At 40.5% G+C, this 20,903-nt stretch overlaps 1 protein-coding gene across 1 annotated transcript in view; it reads left to right on the top strand.

Annotated features, from left to right (window-relative positions):
* The window catches only part of dock3 (dedicator of cytokinesis 3), a 125,072-nt gene that overhangs the window by 10,375 nt on the left and 93,794 nt on the right, over positions 1-20,903 (top strand). The window contains exon 5 of the mRNA XM_057326450.1: positions 831-927. Coding sequence (XP_057182433.1) covers positions 831-927 — 97 coding nt within the window. The remainder of the gene's footprint in view (positions 1-830; positions 928-20,903) is intronic.

The raw sequence follows: 20,903 nt of genomic DNA, 5'->3' as shown, positions 1-20,903 counted from the left end.
CACGAGAAACTGCTCGTGAGGGGCTGTCAGCCAACAGCTTCTACTGTTTGTTTAAGCTTTTGATGTCTTCCAGTGTTTTACGCAGGTGTTCGCATGGCAATGCATGTAGATCTTCACAGTTTTCCCGCAGCTCACGTGCACACGCATGCATGAGCTCGTCTTTATAGTGTGCAGGCAGCGCAGTAAAGCACATCCCTGGAGTCCTCTGTTTTTTTCAGTACATATTCCATTTCATTTTGAAATACATCGCAATACGTTCAAACGTCGCAGTTAAATTTTAGTATGTGGACTTTGCCTCGTCGTCTGACACGTGTCCCGGGATCAAATTGTAGCGTTTCATCAGAATCTTCTTAAGCGGAAGGAAAATGACTCTGTGAAAGGAGGAATCTTTGGACACATGTGATGATAAAGCAGAACACAGAGATCAATCTATTTCCACAGTGTGTCAGAGAAGGGCAGAGGAAGGACACCGGTGGGCTGGAGGTACAACAGAATGGTGAAGATAAATGGACTGTGAGAGCTAAAGAGACAGCAGGAAGATGAAGCAGCGATGAAAGCAGAATTGAATTTAGAATTGGTTTACAGATAATACCTCTGTGTCCATTGTTATTTTAACGGCTCATTTAAATGGATTGACAAATGCGATTTTCTTTTCTGGTTGATGTGTTTCCTGTTGAAACAGGAAGTTAGGGTGGGACATATCAAACAATATTTGATAATGGATACAAAGTACTTATTACTGGTATTACTGTCTAATATAGTCTGCATAGATACAATACCTTAAACCGCAATCGACCACACTAACCTATGGTCTGTATGTTTTTCTGCAGCCAATACGAGACGGTGGTCCCACTGGAAGACCCCATTGTGACAGAGGTCACCTCTACACTACAGGAGTGGTCTGTTTTGTGGAAGCAGTTGTATGTGGTAAGTCCTATCTGATCGACTCCTCCTCCTTCATCTCGGATTAGTCGCAGGCACAGTTGCTGTTAGCTGGCTACAAAAACTCATGTCACTCTGGAGACTGAATTATCGGGCTTTAGGGCTCAGGTACTGTGGATGTAGGAGACGGTCGATATACAGTGATGTTTGGTTTTCAACCTGGTTTCATAGGAAATACGTAACTCTGTACACTTTTTGCAGTGCCACAAAATACGTACCATCAGGTACATATTGCTACAGTTTTGAGAGACAAAAGTCTTCTGGGGGCGCTAAAGAGACGAACTGTATGTGACAATAGTAACGTTAACAACACCATATTATATTATATTGGGTGTAATCAGTGTTGGTTGTAACTAGTTACTAAGTAATTAGTTACTGTAATTTAATTACTTTTCCCTTGAAAAAGTAAAGTAAGGGATTACTCAGATTTTTTCTGTAATTTAATTATAGTTACTTCTGATGTAATTAAACTAAATACTGTGTGTAATAAATGTGTGTGTAATAGTGGAATTGACATCACAATTTAAAGTCTAAATTTAAAATCTGTTCTTTAGTGTATAATTCTCACATTTGTAATACTTTGGACAGTTCATAATACTACTTTATGTAGTTTTATATTATTTATTTGAATGAATTGAAATAGACGTTTCATGTCTATGCTGGAATCACTTAACTAATCAAGGTTGATTTGTAGTATTGATAGGATATAGAAAGTAATTAGTAATAAATAATTAAATACTTTTTGGAGAGAGTTATTTGTACAGTAATCTAATTACATTATTGAATATGTAATTAGTAACTAATTTTTCAGAGTAACTTGCCCAACACTGGGTGTAAAGATTTTGAATTTATTCAGACGTCATATTTTGTATTATTTCGTAAGCACAATTTGTGCACGTAACCCAACCCAACCCCGCCCCTAAACCTAACAGTTAGTATATTATGCAATATAAAACAAAACACGTAACATGAAGATACGGCTACATATGCTGTTTATTCAAAAAGTACAATTATTCTATTTTTTTAACATATAGGTAATTTGATTTGATGCGTCACAATTTATCAGTACTGGCAATAATCAATAATAAACTATGATTATTAAATACAATTAAACCATTTTCATGTAATTTGTGACATTCAATTTAATGTGAGAATTTACGTAGGAATATAACAATTATAAACAATTTATGAATGACTAAAACGCATGTCAATTGCAAGTAAAACGTCTCGGTTACGGATGTAACCTCGGTTCCCCGATGGAGGGAACGAGACGTTGTGTCGAACCGACAGATGGGGTTCGTCCCTGAGAACCAATCGCTTCCGACTACTTAGAAAAGGCCAATGAAAATTGGCGAATGAAATTTGCATGCCGGACTCCGACCCCGGAAATCCGGGTATAAAAGGGAGACGGCGTGCTTCATTCATTCACCTTAGTTCTGAGGAGCCTGAGACCTCTCAAGACTGCTGCAGAGGACAGCACGTGTTGTGGCAAGAGGACACAACGTCTCGTTCCCTCCATCAGGGAACCGAGGTTACATCCGTAACTGAGACGTTCCCTTTCTGTCGGTCTCTCGACGTTGTGTCGAACCGACAGATGGGGTTCCTATGGAAAACGCCATAACACTGTGCCCTGTCACAATCTCTAGCGAAGCGACGGTGACTGGCCTGGGCGTGTCAGCCATGAGCGCTACCGCGAAATTGTAACCTACCAGTGGGTAGGTAGGGGGTCCCAGAGCTTTCTTGAAAGGTGGGAAGGCCCCTGCCTTCGGCCTCACAGGCAGCGGCCTTGTTTCTCTAACAGCGAGAAGCCGCCCGGAACCGTAAGGCCACTGGGTAAGCACTACTTCCTCAAGTGGGGGATGCGCTACAGAGACCACTTCCTACTGCAGGGAGGAGTTTAGTGGAGATACCAACATGGTCTCGCCGATAGAGGAGAGCTCATGGGAAGAAAGTGCGGACTGAAGGAGTTAACCGCGAGGTGGAGGTCCTGCAGCTCTGCAGATGTCTGCCAGAGAGGCGCCTCGAGCCATTGCCCACGAGGAGGGTGTACTCCGTGTGGAAAGAGCTCTCACCCAGTGGGCGTAGGCGATCTTAGGACAGGTACGCCATAGTGACGGCGTCCATGATCCAGTGCGCCAATCTCTGTTTGAGACAGCCCTCCCTGCTGATCTCCAAAACAGACAAAGAGCTGCTCAGAGCTTCTGTGGCTCTGCGTGCGGTCCAAGCAGAGGCGCAATGCACGTACTGGACACAACATGGATGAGGTTGGGTCTTCCTCCCCGGTGGGGAGCGCCTGTAAGTTCACCACCTGTTGTAGGGGGAGTGGTGGAAACTTTGGGCACGTAGCCAGGCCGGGGTCTCAGGATAGCGTGAGAATCACCGGGCCCGAGTTCTAGGCAATCTGTGGACACGGAGAATGCTTTTAGGTCCGCTACCCTCTTGAGCGCCATCCGGAGAGCCGTCTTCATCCTGAGGTGAGAAAGCACGGCATCTCCGAGGGGCTCCAGGACCGCATCAAGGTCGCAAGAGGGTACGGAGCGCGGGTGAGGCGCCCGCGCCCGCGCCCCTTAGGAACCAAATGATCAGGTTGTGCTGTCCTAGAGATTACCAGCAACTGAGTCGTGATGAGCGGCAATAGCGGCTACATACACGCTCAGTGTGGAAGGGGAGAGATTACTCTCGAGTCTCTGGAAGGACCGCACCCACCCGATCAAGCAACTCCGTGGGTCTTCTCTTCGAGAAGAGCACCAGGATGAGAAGAGGCACCACTTATAGGCATATAGTCGCCTAGTGGCCAGGGCCCTAGCCTGAGTAGTAGGTCTTAACCGCCGCAGGGGGTAGTCCACTCAGGATCTCATCGTTCCATCCAGGGGCCAGACATGGAGGTTCCAGAGGTCTGGCCCGTGATGCCATAACGTGCCCTTCCCCTGGGAAAACAGGTCCTTTGTCAGGGGAATCGGCCAGGGGGGAGCTGTCGTCAAGAGCATTAGCTCCGAGAACCAAGTCCGGTTGGGCCAGTATGGCGCAACTAGTACACCTGATGCTCCTCTTCCCTGACCTTGCACAGGGTCTGTGCAATGAGGCTCACTGGGGGGAAGACGTACTTCCGCTTGTCCCACAGCCAGCTGTGCGCTAGAGCATCCATGCTGAGGGGGGCCTCGGGCAGGGAGTACCTTAGCGGGCAATGGGTGGTGTCCAGGGAGGCGAAGGGGTCTACCTGAGCCAGCCCGGACTGTACCCAATGAGCTGGCTGCGCGGGGGTGGAGTCGCCACTCTCCGCGAGGAATCAACTGACGAGAGAGCACATCGGCTGTCTGGTTCAGGTGGCCTGGGATATGTGTGGCTCGCAGGGATCTGCTCACCTTCGGACTCCACAGGAGGAGTCGTCGGGCAAGTCGTGTTAACTGCCGTAAGCGAACGCCACCCTGGCGGTTGATACGCAATGGCAGTTGTGCTGTCCGACTGGGCCAGCACGTGCTTGTCCTGTATGAGAGGTAATAGTCCCTCCAGTGCAGGTAGCACATCCAACAACTCTAGGCAATTGATATGCCCGCGCAGGCAGGAGCCCGTCCACCCCCGACACTGCGTGCCCGTTGCACACGGCACCCCAAACCTGCAGGGAGGCGTCTGTCATCACCACGACACGCCTCGTGACCTGCTCGAGAGGGACCCCATGTCCGTAGAAAGGTCATAGAAGACCAGGGGTTAGGGAGCGTCGGCAGAGGGGCGTAATCACCATCCGCCTGCTGCCGGTGTGCCACGCTCTCCAGGGAACTCGACTCTGTAGCCAGTGTTGAAGCGGTCTCATGTGCATCAACTCAAGAGGTATCACCACCATCGAGGATGCCATGTGCCCAGGAGCCCCTGCAATAGTTTCAGAAGGACCGCTGACTGCTTGAATTGTTCCAGGCAGTTCAACACTGACTGAGCGCGCTCCCGCGCTATAATGGAGACAGGGTTGAGTTCCATACCAAGAAAGAGGTTGCTCTGCACAGGGGAGAGCTTGCTCTTTTCTCGGTTGACCTGTAGTCCCAATCGATCTAGGTGCCGAAGCACTACGTCCCCTGTGTGTTTACATAACAGGTCTCGCGAGTGTGTCAAAAGAGCAGTCGTCGAGATAGTTTAGTACCCGCACACCTCTCTCCCTGAGGGGAGTGAGGGCGGCTTCCACGATCTTCGTGAAGACTTGTGGGAACAGGGACAGACCGAAAGGGAGGACTCTGTACTAATATGCCCGACCCTCGAAAGCGAACCGTAAGAACGGGCGATGATGAGGGAGAATCAAGACATGAAAAGTAAGCATCCTTCAGGTCGATTGCCATGAACCAATCTTGACATCTGAAGATGCCAGGATGCACTTCTGCGTGAGCATCCTGAACGGCAGCTTGAGTAGGTGCCTGTTCAAGGTACGCAGATCTAGCAACCCCCTTTTTGGGGACGATGAAGTACGGGCTGTAAAACCCGTTAAACATCTCGGCTAGAGGGACGAGCACGATCGCTTCCTCTCCAGAGGGGTGGCGACCTCGTCCAAAGCACGGGAGCATCCTTGCCTCTGACTGAGGTTGAGAGGATGCCCCGAACTTGGGCGGGCATCTGGAGAGTGACTGTGTAGCCGAGACGGATCGTATCCCATAGTCACCGTGACGGTTTGGGAAGCTCTTGTCAGGCTCCCAGGGACCGAGACAGGTAGGCTAGGGGTACGTTCTGCTTCATCGACCTCCCGGGGGGTGGTTCGATGGCTGGCAGTGTGGATCCCTCACCGTGAGGGGGTCCCCGGAGAGGAGATCGGCTCTGCAATTTTTCCTGCCTGGCGATGGTGTAGCACAATGCACCGTCGATTGAGAGTGCTTAGGCTGATGATTTTCCTCGACATTGGGTCTTGCCGCAACGTCGAGTTGCCGAACACCGTCGTGTAGAGGGTGAGAGCGGCTGTGATAATATCCAGACGATGTATGCACAACGCACCGTCGATTGAGAGTGCTTAGGCTGCTGATTATACTCGACATTGGGTCTTGCCATGACGCAACGTCGAGTTGCCGAACACCTCGTGTAGAGGGTGAGAGCGGCTGTGAGAAACACCCAGAGAGAGAGAGAAAAACCTTTAGAAGTGGGTAGTTGGGACGGGGCAGGAACCGTCCGGATCGACCAACCAGCAATGGAATGGCTGGGGTCGGGCCCAAAAGGTGTTCTCGATCTCCCTGGGGTCTTCCCATGAGGGCCGCTACGGCTTCCGCCGCGCTGCTGATGGGGTGGTGGTCTCCTCTTCGACGTCTCCGGGGGGCCGCCGAGTGGGGGCACCGGAACCGGAGTGTCGAAGAGGACCAGGGCTGCTGGGAAGCAGAGGGTGCACGGATCTCGACGGCCAGGGGCGGCCGAGTCGCGCGGGGGAGGATATGCTTGATATCCTCTGTCTGCTCCTTTTACTGTCGAGAACTGTGGCTCGGCAGTATCACCAAACAGCCCCCCCCTTGCGAGATGGGTGCGTCGAGAAAGCGGACTTTCTCGCATTACCCATCTGTGCAAGGTTTGGCCAGAGGTGTCTCTCCTGGACCACATGTGTGGACATCGCCCGACCCAGGGCCCGCGCGGTCACGTTGGTCGCCTGTAGAGCGAGGTCGATGACGGCGCGGAGTTCCTGCATAAGTGCTGGGTCGGTCTTACCCTCGTGGAGCTCTCTCAAAGCCTTGGCCTGATGGACCTGCAGGATGGCCATAGCGTGGAGAGAGGGGACAGCTTCGCCCGCAGCAGAGTAAGCTCACGACATCTTGGATGCCGAAAAGCCTACGTGCTTTGGACGATAGTCTAGGTCGAGCCCCAGGGGGAATCGACGTATCCTCTAGCTGCCCCACCATCGAGGGAAGAAAAGGTGATGGAACTAGTTGACGTGCACGCGCCGAAGGGGGCGTTCCAGGTCGTACTAAGTTCCTCATGCACTTCCAGGGAAACACGGCACTGGGGCGAGTAAGGCTTGGAGCCGCTCTCAATCCCAAGGTACCATGTATCCAGCCGCGAGCATTGGGAGAGGCAGTGCGGGCACTGCAACCCAACACCGGCGGCCCGAGAAAGCATGGCTGACATTCGACATCCGCTTCTTCCTGGGCTCGACCCCCCGGGGGAGGGAGCTCAAAGGAATCGTCAGCGTCAGATGCCAGTAAGTCACCCTCCGATGCTGCAACAGACCTCTCATCATCACGCACCGTTTCAGAATACGTGGTTGAGGAATGAGACGGTGGGACCGTCTCATGGGGAAAAGTCAGACGAGCAAGGCGAGGTGCGAACGGTCCGCGAGCCAGTGGCTGAAGGATTAGCGCTCACAGTAATCCTCGTATCACCCTCGCTGCACGCCGTAGCGGGCGGCAGGGCCATAGTCCTGCCATCACGGAACGAGAAGCAGACAAGGTGTCTGCAACGTCTGCAACGTGACGCAACGTCTGAATCGTCAACCGCCCGCAGTGCGGGCAGGACGTATCCACAAGGGCTGCCCCAGCGTACTGGAAGCAGACCTCGTGTCCGTCCCCCTCCTCGATGAGTGTGTTGCACCCATGAGAACAGCGGGACATGCCACGCTGGAGAAATTTGCTCTTTTAGAATGCAGACGATGTGGCACCGTCTGCTAGCTCGAACACCTCTGGAACCGCAGAGACGCCCAGGGAAGTCGCCGCAGGAAGGGACCGTCCGCTGCACCACGTCGTAGAACCGGAAATCTGGAGTTGCTAAGTAGTAGCGAGAGTTGATCTTCATAAGCGAAGGCTCCGAAGAACAAAAGGTGAATGAATGAAGCACACCGTCTCCCTTTTATACCCGGATTTCCGGGGGCGGAGTCCGGCATGCAAATTTCATTCGCCAATTTTCATTGGCCTTTTCTAAGTAGTCGGAAGCGATTGGTTCTCAGGGACGAACTCCATCTGTCGGTTCGACACAACGTCGAGAGACCGACAGAAAGGGAACCAGATTTACTTTTCACACAAAAGCCTTGCTTGTGTTAAATCATAAAAGGCCCATTGTCTCGGTTGCACTTGAAATATTTTTCAAAGCATTTCTAGATCAGCCAGTGGCATGATTTTGGGGTGTGGCTACATGTTTGTCCAGCCCACAGAATAAGGAGGGCATTAGAAGTGTTTCTTGGAAAACCTTTTCAGATATCTGTTTGGTGCTGCATAGATTTTGCATTTAAACTTAAAGTATTAACAATTGTTAATCTTTAAGGAAGATTATTATTAAGAATGTTTTAATGCGATTTTAGATTGTCGCCAACCCTCGGAAGGCCTTTATGCGTACTTGCGTTTTACTCCGAATTCAAAGCTTTATGCAGATTGAACATTATGAACCTTGAACATCAAAGACGTCTTTTATGTTACCTAAGAAAACGCATGTGAAGATGATTTGAATAATTATAAAGCAGGAGAAGCTTTGTAGAAGACACGAATGTGTTGCCCTTCTTACAAAAGAGGGAAGACGAACTCTGACAGTGTGTTTTATGAGCCTGAGGATTGACAAGCATTAGTGTAGGAATGACAATGCAATTCACTGCGTCTGCTTTTCTCTTGTGTTGCGTAAACAGCAGCGGCCTTTTGACATGGAAGACATCTCGTAAGAAAGCACAAACTGAGCTCAGATTAGCCATATGTGAAGATTTCAATATGAACTCAAATGTTTCTCATCAATTTTAGCCAAATTCAGATTATTTTACCTCTACAATCTACATTTATTTGACACCTCCATACTCTTCATGAATTTTAATCATTTGTATCCGTTTTAATTTCTCCCATAAGCAAATTTAGGAGAAACATCTGAGACTAAATTGATACTTCAATAAAACAAAATCGTCAATCTCAGAGATGAAAGACCAATATCAATAACATTTCCTTCTGGGATGATGCAACCACCTCAGATTTATAACGTCGTTGCTTACTGCTTTTTGAGAAAGAATGTTCATTTTCATTTAATTTCCTGTTAGGACTAATTTTAAACCTACAGGATTCTGACAGGACTCCTAATACAGGCTAATTTGGTGGCCAGCAGAAAAGAAGAGGACTAATTCGTATCGATTAAAGGTTGCGTAACAGGGGGAACACAAAGTGACGCGAGGCTGCAGCTGGGCAGATAGCGGGGATTCACGCTCCACGGCATCGGTTAGAGAGATGTGGACTGGGCAGGCAGCCAGTCACGTGGAAACTGTTGTCGTAATGGCTTGTTACAAACAATCTCCATTAGGAACGCCAATGTTTCTGGGACTCTGACCAAAGCTGCCGCTCTTATCGAAAGCCAGTGTCGGCGATAAAATGAGTTGTGACTAATTATTGAACAATGTTTTAGAGATTTGCTGTTTGATAGTTTGGCTGTGGTTGGTCTGGCAGATGCACTTTGCCATCTTCAGATTGATGTGTGTTTAATTAGTAATGTGTTAATATTAGGGCTGTCAAACGATTAATCGCGATTAATAACATCCAGAATAAAAGTTTGTGTTTACATCATATATATCTGTGTACAGTACATATTAATTTTGTATTTATAAACACAAAACATACACATACTTGTCTATATATTTAGGAAATATTTAAATGTATTAATTTATATTTACCAATAATTTAAATTCCAAATAAACGTTATTTATTGTTATATTTTATATTTTTCTAAAATAAATGCATTTATGTGTGTGTGTTCATAAATACAAAATTAATTAGCACAGTATACCGACATAAATTACGTAAACACAAACTTTTATTCTGGATGCGATTAATCACGATTAATCGTTTCACAGCCATAGTTAATATTGTTGTGCGTGTGGAAAGTTTTAAGTCTGTATATTTGAAATTCAGTTCTCTAAAAATCAATCATAGATTATCCAGATTATAAAATTCTAAAAACTGCTTGTTGTTGCTGTTATTGTTCAATGTTAACATTTTTGTTGTTAAATATCTTATAATTCACCATAATTTAATATAATTTTTACAATAATTATATTCATTGAATAAAATATTTAATCAATGTAATCAATATATCAATATAATAAATATAATCAAATAGTATATTATTATATCATAGACCGCTTCGCAAGATATAAGCACTGGTCCTGAAGCACGTCTGGTTCTTTGTATTTATTTAATAGAATAGAATATCTTACGTAATTAAATACATAGATGAATGAATATTTGTTTAACATTTTGATTCTGAATGTTACGTTAGTTGTATTTTGTTCAAACGTTTGTGTAATTTAAAAAATAAAATAAAATAAAACAGGAAGTTATTCTGGACCAGCGTTAGACCAGTGTTGTTTACGTCTTTTTAAGTGGTCTATATATATATATATATATATATACAGTATATAATATATATATTAAATAAACATAATTCACAATAAATATTATATAATCATATTTAATTAAAAAGAATTATATTCAATAATAAGTACAATATTTAACAACAAAAATTGACAAAAACAATAATTCTATAATATAAATAAAATGTTAATAATAATAATAATGTAGTTGACTTGTTTTAATGTCAGTGCTAAACAAAATTCTTTAATGCTTATATGTTCTTTATATATTTATTTCACTTTTTTAAATATAAAGTAAAATTCACGCAGTAAAATACAAAAAGTATAATATTACAAATAAATAACATTATTTTAAAATAATATATACATTACACATAATACATAATACCACTTATTTATATGAAACATTATGAAATAGCAAGTTACTTTAGCTTGTAATGTTACTAGTAAATTTTCCTATAGAAAGCAGATTGTAGTTTACCACAACAACCAACAGCTTTTTTTGTGTATATTGTTCCTTAATGTTGTGTGCAGGGCTGGACTGGGGCCAAAAAGCGGCCAAGTGGCCCATCGGTTACCTTCCTTGCGTGATTGCGTTTTGAGTTTCCTAGCTCCTTTCCCCATCGGCTCACCGCTATGCCGATTACCAATCCAGCCCTAGTTGTGTGTTATTGGTGAATTGTTGATACAGTATACATTAAAGAAGGTTGTTGACATTCCTAAAAATGCAGTGGATGGCGTGATCATACACTACATGCCTGAGGTTGATGTGGCATAACAGTTGAGGCTTTATATTGACTGACAGGTTTCTCTATTGACTAATGTTTTATAAAATGTAACTGGGCTAATTTATCAGTCACACAGATTAGTCATACCAATGGAGAACTGTGGCTTATGTCTTAGATGTCAGGTAATGTTACGATTATTACATAACTTCCCAGCACGCTTGAATTATTATCTTATATTAGAGACGCTTCATGCTGTTCATGACATCAGCTGCTCATTACAAAATCTGATCTCTCCAGGACCATTTGTTTCAGCAACATTGAGACATTTGTCACAAGTCACTGCTCATTTGCTCCCACAGGCCTCGGTAACTGTCATACCAATATGATCACAGATGCCAGACTGAAAATACTTTCTGCTCAGGAATAGAATAAGAAAAATAGAAAGATCTGTATGTCTGTCTGGTTTTCCTTTTCACCAATGCCTGCTTACCGGCATATAAATTCATCTAATGCTACTATGGGGTTTCTCCTGTGAACTTCAAGGGAGTCTTGTATTCATGGCATTGCTAAACCAAGCGACGTTGGGATTTGACATTTTCACCTATTCCATAAAAGCATGTTATTAATGCACCCATGTTCCATACTTTATTACTGCACTCAGCTCTCTTTTACACACAACCACGTCAAGACCCCTTTGGACCGACCCCCACCTGCGATGTTGCCTGTGGGGGCAAGCCACCAAAGACGTTAGAAGCGTACGCTTTTTTGTTTTCATCCCGTCAGAATGATGAAACCTTGTGTCACACTGTCACTTCATCCTGGTTAACTGTCACTTATAGTGCTCTCGCGTTCAGCAACATTAGAAAACCATGTCTTACTCGCACCTCCTTTAGGGTTTATAATTCAGATTTGATTTTCTCGGGTAGCTATAAAGCATAATTGACCGACACAGGATCTTCAACTATTCGTTATTTAAAGCAGTTGAAAACTACATAAACACACGTAAACTACAAACTACATTTACATTTGAATGTATTTTTAATGTGGAAAAATGTTTCTTTTAATTTTAACAATTGTCAAATGATTTTAATCTCAAAAGCCACAGAATAATAAATTAAAATATAATTCAGCCTCACATTTTAAATTATTTGTTAATTTTATTTTATTTTATTACTTCATTTTATTTATGGTATATTTTATTTTATTTGTTTATTTATTTACTTTATTTACTTTAAATAATTGACATATTTTTAATTATTGTTATCTTTTTATTTGTTTATTTCATTTATTTACATTAAATGTATTATATTCATTCTTTTTTCTTTCATTTGGAAACACATCACATTTTTTATGCAATATGCATAGTAAATGCCATTTTTTGACTTGAAGCTTTATGTAACTTACTTGCTGTAAGAAGTTAGGTAATATTTTCAACATTTCACGTGAAATAAACGATCTATATGAACTGATGTACTTGCTTGATTGTAAATGTACGCCTGTATATATGAAGTGACTTAAAAAACGTACAAAAATATTCGATTAAAAACTATTAATCAAGATTAATTGCATCCTGAAAAAAAATTGTGTTAACATAATATATATTATTTTATATGCTGTGTGCATATAAATATTGTATTCATACATTTTAAATTAAATTTAAATTATTGGTAAATATAAACAAATACATGTAAATATATTCTAAATGTATGTATACATGTATATGAATAGAAATACAAAATAATGTAATTAAAATTAAATGTAAACACAAACTTTTATTCTGGATGCGTTTAATTGTTTGACAGATCTAAAAAATATCTTTGTTACTCAAAGCTACTCTAATGTTGTTCATTTAGTAGCATCTGTACAGTACCTAGGTGGTTACTTTCCGACACTGTTCCAACCCTTGTAGTGGATTTGATACAGATGCAGATAGGTCACGACCTCAGGAAGGTAAAATGTGTTGGCGACGGAGCCTGAAGCAAAACATGGTGCCAGGTTGCGACGTGTTCCGTCGGGATTCACACGCTCACTTGATCGACCACGGCACCTATGTCTGGTTTCAACGGAGAGGAAGTTGTACTGTGGGGTTAAAGTGTCTCTGAATGTGTTAGTGTGTTAAAGACGACTCACAACGTATTTCCATCACTAACAACTTTCTCAAGGAGGTCAAGCAACAAATCAGTGCCTTTTTACCCTAATACCACTTTATTTATATTTTTAGGTTAATTAGGTTCAACACAGTTTTGTAGACTACACTCATTGTTAGCTCTTTAGACAAAATAAATGAATACTATTAAATGACCAAGTACATACCAGTTATCTTCCATAAGGATTCATTAACTGACACCTCTCCAACTCCAAGAGTGACACGCCTCCACAGTTTTCGGGCAGTACTTGGGCAGCATGACAGAGTGTTGAAACAGGCCAGATGCTAAACAGATAATTACCTTGGGTTTTCTGAAGAAGTGCTACACATCTTGTTAGCGCTTGTGAGAGATCGCTGTAGGCCTGGTTATAATTTAATTGCCATTCCTTTTGACATAAAGATGACTCGGATGGGTCAAGATCACTGATTCGTGTCGTGCTACTCACGAAAACTGCAAATAACAACTCCATTGATGATCTTGACACTGTATGCCCCAAGGTTATTTTAGTTTACTCAAATTAAAACGTTGAAAACGTCTCTGCTCATTGAAATCAAATAAAACATTAACATAAAAATTGTTGGAAAAACTTAACTAAAGGAAAATTTGAAATGTTGCTTCAAAAATAAACTGAAATAAGTTTAAAGCACTAAAATTATAATATAAACAAAAAATAAAAATAAAGCTAAAATATAAATGAATTAATATTATATAGCAAAATATAAAAATAAACAAATAAATTATGAAATGACAAAAGCATTTACCAAAATTGCTAAAACATTATCTAAAATTAACATAAAAACGAAAGATCTAAAAATAAAAGCTAATTTAAAATATTAATAAAACTAAAAAAAACTACATTTCAGGAACATTTAAAGTACTCTTATCGTACACACTGCTTTTTGAAAATATGCAGTGTTGGGTGTAACTAGTTACTAAGTAATTAGTTACTGTAATTTAATTACTTTTCCCTTGGAAAAAGTAAGGGATTACTCAAATTTTTTCTGTAATTGACCCTTCGCTAAGCCCCGCCCTCCTTAGTTACTGTCAAGCTTTCACGCCTGGCAAGTGTATTACAGTGTGTATGCACAGGTGTCAGACATTCCCAATAATTAGTAATTTTTGGCGAACATGTGAAATATCTGAGAGAGCAAGACAAAAGGGACTGCAGTGTGCATTCGAGGGATATATCCACGACATAATATGCAACCGATTAGAAAATAATTTAATCAAAATTGAAGCTAAAGCCTATGAATGATAACATTCTCCCGCTTATATTTTAGTAGCGCGCCAGGCTGCTGCTCACACGTCGTGGGTCTAATCTACGCCTTGGACCTGGCAAGAGCCAGAGATGCTGAGCTGAGCCATACATCATCAACAACACAAACACATTTCCGTCTTGCCTTTAATCATCTTATTTTACGTTCAAATATATGCATTATGAACAAAGAACCGTCATTATTTCCAAGCAATGATGTGCTGAGTTAGCTAGCTAGCTAACATTAGAGTGCTCTTACCTTGGAGCAAACATAGGTGTTTTTGTTAATCCTGTCGACCTTTAGTGGGACATTCTAAAACAATTAACGTGAAAAACGCTTAACGTGCCTAAACAGCGATAAAGGAAAACCAAGCTTCTGTCAAATTTTACTTCTAATAAACACATGCTGCTGTCAAAAGAACGAGCTCTTGGTCCACGGATAAAGTGAATATCACATTAAGCGTTCTCACCATAGAAGTCCATTATAAGAGAAAACAGATTAACGTGGCTTAGACAAATTTCTGTCATTTTAGTTGTAATTAATACTTCAAAAGCCACCGTGCATTGTGTTAAAAAGTGCAGTAGGGGCATCTTTATGCCCTGTCTGAAACCAATATTTAGAAATGAGGCTGAAAGGCAATAAAGTTGCTAACTCCTGGCTTCGGTGTTGTTACAATCGAGCTGAATAGCCTGTGGAGCAACCTGGAACAAAACAGCACAAATGTTTCTAAAAGCTCTGATAAAAAGGGACAGAAATATAAATGAGATGATACAGTGCGTTGTTTAGGAACGTTACGCCACGTTAAGCTGTTTCCTTATAATGGACTTCTATGGGGGAGAAAACGCTTAACGTGATATTCACTTTATCCGCGGACCAAGAGCTCGTTCTTTTGACAGCAGCAAGTATTTAATACAAGGAAGGTTTGACAGAAATTTGGTTTTCCTTGATCGCTGTTTAGGTACGTTAAGCTACGCTAAGCATTTTTCACGTTAAGCGTTTTAGAATGTCCCACAGTTAGTTGTGAATGAGACCTTCCACACTGCTTGATCCACGTCCGACATTTCTCCCCTTGGGTTTTAGGTTTCGGAAAGGGAAAAAATTCCACCACCCCGTCCAAACTTTTAGGATACTGGCTATCAGATTTACACAATCCATACGCACAACGCTTCGGCATGTTTCCCTCGCTCGAAAGCTTGACAGACCTCCCGCGCCTACGGTTGCTAAACCACGATTGGCCTGTAGCGGTTTTCGGGCATGGCTTAGCAAAGGGTCAATTTAATTACAGTTACATCTGATGAAATTAAACTAAATACTTGTGTAATATATGTGTGTGCAATAGTGGAATTGACATCAAAATTCAAAGTCTAACCTTAAAATCTGTGCTTTAATGTATAATTCTCACATTTGTAATACTTTGGTCAGTTAATAAGAGAACTTTATGTAGTTTAATATTATTTATTTGAATGAATTAAATAAGCCGTTTCATGTCTATCCTTGAATCACTTAACTAATCAAGGTTGATATAGGATATGGAAAGTAATTAGTAATAAGTAATTAAATACTTTTTGGAGATAGTAATTTGTACAGTAATCTAATTACACTATTGAATATGTAATACGTAACTAGTAATTAATTACTTTTTCAGAGTAACTTACCCAACACTGAAAATATGCTTTAACATAATATATTATAAAATTATATTCTGAACCATAGTGTAGACCTTGAAAGTCCACATCCAAAAAATGTTAGAAATCTATATCGTGTGCAGTGTTCAGCCCCTGAAGTCACAGATATTCAACTCGATCACTTCAGCATGGTGACAGTAGTGAGATGAGATGTGTCGAAACATTCAGGTCACCATTGACAAAATGAGATTTCACTGACAATAGATGAGATTTTTGCTGAAAATGTGAGAGTATATCCCTCAACAGAGCGGTAATAGGAGTAAAATAACTTTTTAATAACTAAAAATAACTAAATAAAAAAGCAGTTTTATTGATTCTGAGCTTGATTGTTGTTTTTGTCTAAAAGCTGCAACTTTATTTTTCGCAGCATATTTAAAATTTGGAATGATTCGCTCAAACTAAATATATTTTACCGTAATAAATTCAAGCCATTGATAGATTTTTATGTGTTCTGCAACACAAAATAATTACCAGTTTATTCAATACAGCAAAAGCAACCAGTGGCAAACGGATGCATGTGTATATACCGAGTTTTACCTAGTTTTGAAACAGGCTAAAAATGTTTACTTTGTACTTAATTTACAACAATCAACGACATAACTACGCACATTTGTGTTTGTGTGTGTGTTAGAATAAAAATAAAAGAAGCAGTGAAAATGTTCTTGCATTACACCGTCACTACAGTAAACCTCCAATAATAAGTTTGTTTTATGTTGATGTAAATCTTAAATTTACAAATGCAAAAATGTAGCCTACACTGTAAAATATGGTGTAATCAATAAGTAATCATAACAATAAGTTATGTTTTTACGCTCATCAAAATACTACTACTATTAATAATAATAATATTTAATATTAAATGAAATATAACTTGCAGCCAATTTGATTATATAAAAATTAAGGCTGTAACACGTTTTTTATAGTTGCAGTTTTGTTTCAACAACATTCATAGGAGGCATATTCACATACAAATGAACACATGCTCTTGTATTTGTGTCAATTGTGCAAAAATAAGGTTATAAAGTTGAGATATGAATACAATATTGAAAGCTTGATATTCAGGCATGCTGAAGATGGCTGGTTGTTATTGGCCGCGTTCCGTCCTACCGCCTCTGTTTGCCCGACAGCGAGAATCGTAGTGTTAGTGAACTGCGTGGGCTGCCACGCACTGTCTGACTAGCCTGCCGAATTGCTGTTACTACGGCAACCTCCTGTCCAATGGCAGCCTCCACAGAGGTGAGGGGGCGATCCGTGTGTATGCTCGGCAACCGGACCTCTGTCCAGATCAGGCTGCGAAACATCTCGTCTCTTCAGATCTTAGGTAGCGCAACAGAGCTGAACACGTGCGGACGTACCAGAAAATAACGTCCTGTTCCAAAGCATTGCCGTGTTTCTGTTAATCTGTCTGTGTGGAAACATTCACACACAGCACAACACAAATGCTATTAGAAACCTCTTAACAAACAAGATGTATAAGAAATACAATTAAAAACCTGTCTTTAGTTGATGTTATGCACCACAGTTGCATATGCTATAGCATAATATGCAGTAGAGAATAAAATGTATGTACAAGAGGGAGTTCTTGTTCAACATTTTAGCATTTAATGCCCTGAAGTTAGATTTAACCATCAAAATATGAGGTGTATGCTACAAAATGGACATAACCCCTTTTTTTGTTAAAAAGGCGAACTACAGCATATCTGAGAATGTGGGTTTATTGTAATATACACTAAATAAAATTATTGCTCAGAACTATGGGAGGCAAATCCTGCCAAATTTAAATAAATAAATTAAACGATGAAAATGAAAACCAGATTAGCAATTTCATTATAAACAACTGCGTGCACAATATGTGCCAAAATGAAAAATAAAATGAAATTTTTTTATTTTCATTTTCACACTGACAATGCGTTGTCCCTGTCAAATTGAAAAAGAAAATGCATTTGGTGATTTGACATTTCATTTTCACTAAAATCTCGAGACAATACTGCCAATATGAAAATGAAAAGGCAAATGTGAAAAAGAAATGGCAAAAACATTTTTTACAAAGGTTTTTATTAATGTTCACGGAATAATACTGACACAATTCAAATTAAAATGTAAAGTTTGATTTTCATTTTATTTTCTCTTCTCTTTTATTTCATTTTCGTTTTCGCTTTCATTTTATTTTTCTTGTTCAAAAACATGCAAATTACATGTTAATCAGTGGGTGTGGATGAGCGTCTGCATTACTGGGAACGCCCACAAGAACGTCATATCCGTTTATTCGAACGAACGTGTGTAGACCTTGTCAGGCGCTTGGCCTTAGCGCTTTGTGATGACGATGACTGTGCCTGGTGCAATACCGAAAAGTTGTAGTGTGGTGTTCTGCATCTCTGATAAGTTAACAAACGTCTGAACAGACGAACAAACGAACAAACGTGCGTGGCCTGAAACATGCAAAATGAAAATGAAAACGAAATAAAAGAGAAGAGAAAATAAAATGAATTGTTTCATTTGAAATTTGTGTCAGTATTATTGCGTGAACATTAATAAAAACATTTGTAAAAAATTTATTTGCAATATCTTTTTCACATTTGCCTTTTCATTTTCATATTGGCAGTCTTGCCTCGAGATTTTAGTGAAAATTAAATGTCAAATAACCAAATGCATTTTCTTTTTCAATTTGACAGGGACAACGCATTGTCAGTGTAAAAATGAAAATGAAAATAAAATCATTTCATTTTATTTTTTATTTTGGCACATATTGTGCGCACAGTTATGCATAATGCAATTGTTAATCTGGTTTCATTTTCATCGTTTAATTAATTAATTTAAATATGGCAGGATTTGCCCTCCATACAGAACAACAAAAAACTGATGAAATTAAGCATACATTAACTACAGTGTTATCTGTGTTCAATATTTCATATTATTATATTTTAATATTAATTTTTTTTTTATTTGGTATAATTTTGTGCAAAGTTTCTTTAAATTCTTCTCAAAGCTAAGCTCCAAGCGCAACTATGCAACATGCATCATTTTTTCTAATATCTTTATTATTATATTTAAATAGTTTATTGTATCCTTTTTATTTATCTATTATTATTTCCTTTTAATTATAAACTGTGTAAAGCTGCTTTGCAACAATTGTGAAAAGTGCACTATAAAAAAAATTGAATATTTAATATATTTATTCAATGTAGATCTGTCAGTATTCTGGCCAGTACTGTATATCGTTGTTAAAACCTTGGATGTCCAAATTTGCTGTTTTTCAGGAAATGGAAAAAACACTGTACTTTTTAAATAAAAAAAATACTGTGTTGTCAAAGTTGACGAGCACTTTTTAATACTTTTTATTGGTTAAATATCTGCAAGACCCAGTGACAAACATAAAGGGTGCCTAATAATAATGATTTATGGCCAAAAATGAAAATCACGAAATATGGAGATACGAGGTTTCAGTAGGACATAAGTGGCATTTATTATTTTATTTTACTGCTATAAAATGATAAAATAGCACAAATTAGGGTAATTACAATTTTTTGCATCTCTCATTTTGGTAATGGGATGCAAAAATTGCAAAAGCTTGTTGAAAAAAAACAGCTCACAAAATATTAAGTTTGACCTCCTGAGGTTGACAAACATTTTTTTTAAAGGTTAAGCGCCTTATTTTGCTGACCCTTTGTTGAAAAAAGCATAATTTCAATATAGGGGAATGGTAAAAAACAGCCTGTTAAATTCTAAAGGTCAAGGAGATGGTGGAAAACACTTACTGTGTGTAAAACTAAATTACTACAATTTTGATCTGAAGTTAATACGACTAACAATACAATAAACTTAAGAGGGAAAAATGTGACACGAAAGTGTAGAATATGACCTCATTAAATAAAGTGAATATAAAGCAACCAGAAGCACAAACTCTATTCAGATGCAGATCTCAGCCTGACTAAAACAAGCAAACTTTCAATGAAAAAATACTACAGGCTTTTTAGCAATCTCAAGTTTTCAACCACATCTCCCTTTTTCTGCATCCCTGGCTCTCGATCCATCGCCCACCGCAGTGCCCACTTCATCTAAGCACATTTCACAAATGGCCACGGCGGGGCGTCTCGATGGAAAAGAGAGAGAGAGAGACCAGAATTTTTCCAGTGTTCAGAGCCACGTGGATCCATATAAAGGCCCAGAGCATGAGCAAGAATACTTACCGCACAGCGTGTTACCCAAAATGAGGCACATTACCATCTTCCCCAGGCAATACTACTCCACTTCCTGTGTATTTTCAGCGTCTCGCTGGAACACTGTTGTTGACGGCGCTTAATGATAATGTTTCAGCCCGTTTGCTGTTTCCTTCCAATGCTGTCGCTAAGAGTGGACAGGCGTGTTGTGATTGGTGGATTTTAAGCAAGAGGGTGGGTGTGCAGAGGGGGTCTGCACAGATTCTGTAACATGCCAGTTAAAGTCTGTTAAACCTGAACAGGGTCTGGAATCGTGGGCTGGTCCTATTTACATCAATTTTAACATATGAATTCATCAATTTAATTGGTGTGCCGCCACTCAATGGGTTAGACCAGCGCTTTTCAAACTTTTCATATCAAGTACCACTTAATAAAATGAAGAGATTGAAAGTACCACCTACTCACCGCTGTACAAAATCACATGCATACCATAATACAATTAAAAGAGTATTATTTTGTGTAGTACTTCAGAAATTTAAGGCAATCGCTTTCCACATAGTTTGTCCAGTTATGTGAACATGTAGACTTGTTGAGATTGAGTTTGGTTTACTTACCTTAACTTAAATCTGTAAATCAAATGAACTAAGTTCAACTTGTCAAAGTTATTAATACTAGTGATGATTTTGTCAACGTATAAATACACATGTA

This window comes from Triplophysa rosa, linkage group LG25, assembly GCF_024868665.1.
Source record: "Triplophysa rosa linkage group LG25, Trosa_1v2, whole genome shotgun sequence".
Taxonomy (NCBI): Eukaryota; Metazoa; Chordata; class Actinopteri; order Cypriniformes; family Nemacheilidae; genus Triplophysa; species Triplophysa rosa.
Note: the sequence above shows the minus strand (reverse complement) of the source record. Positions and strands in the feature narration are given on the sequence as shown.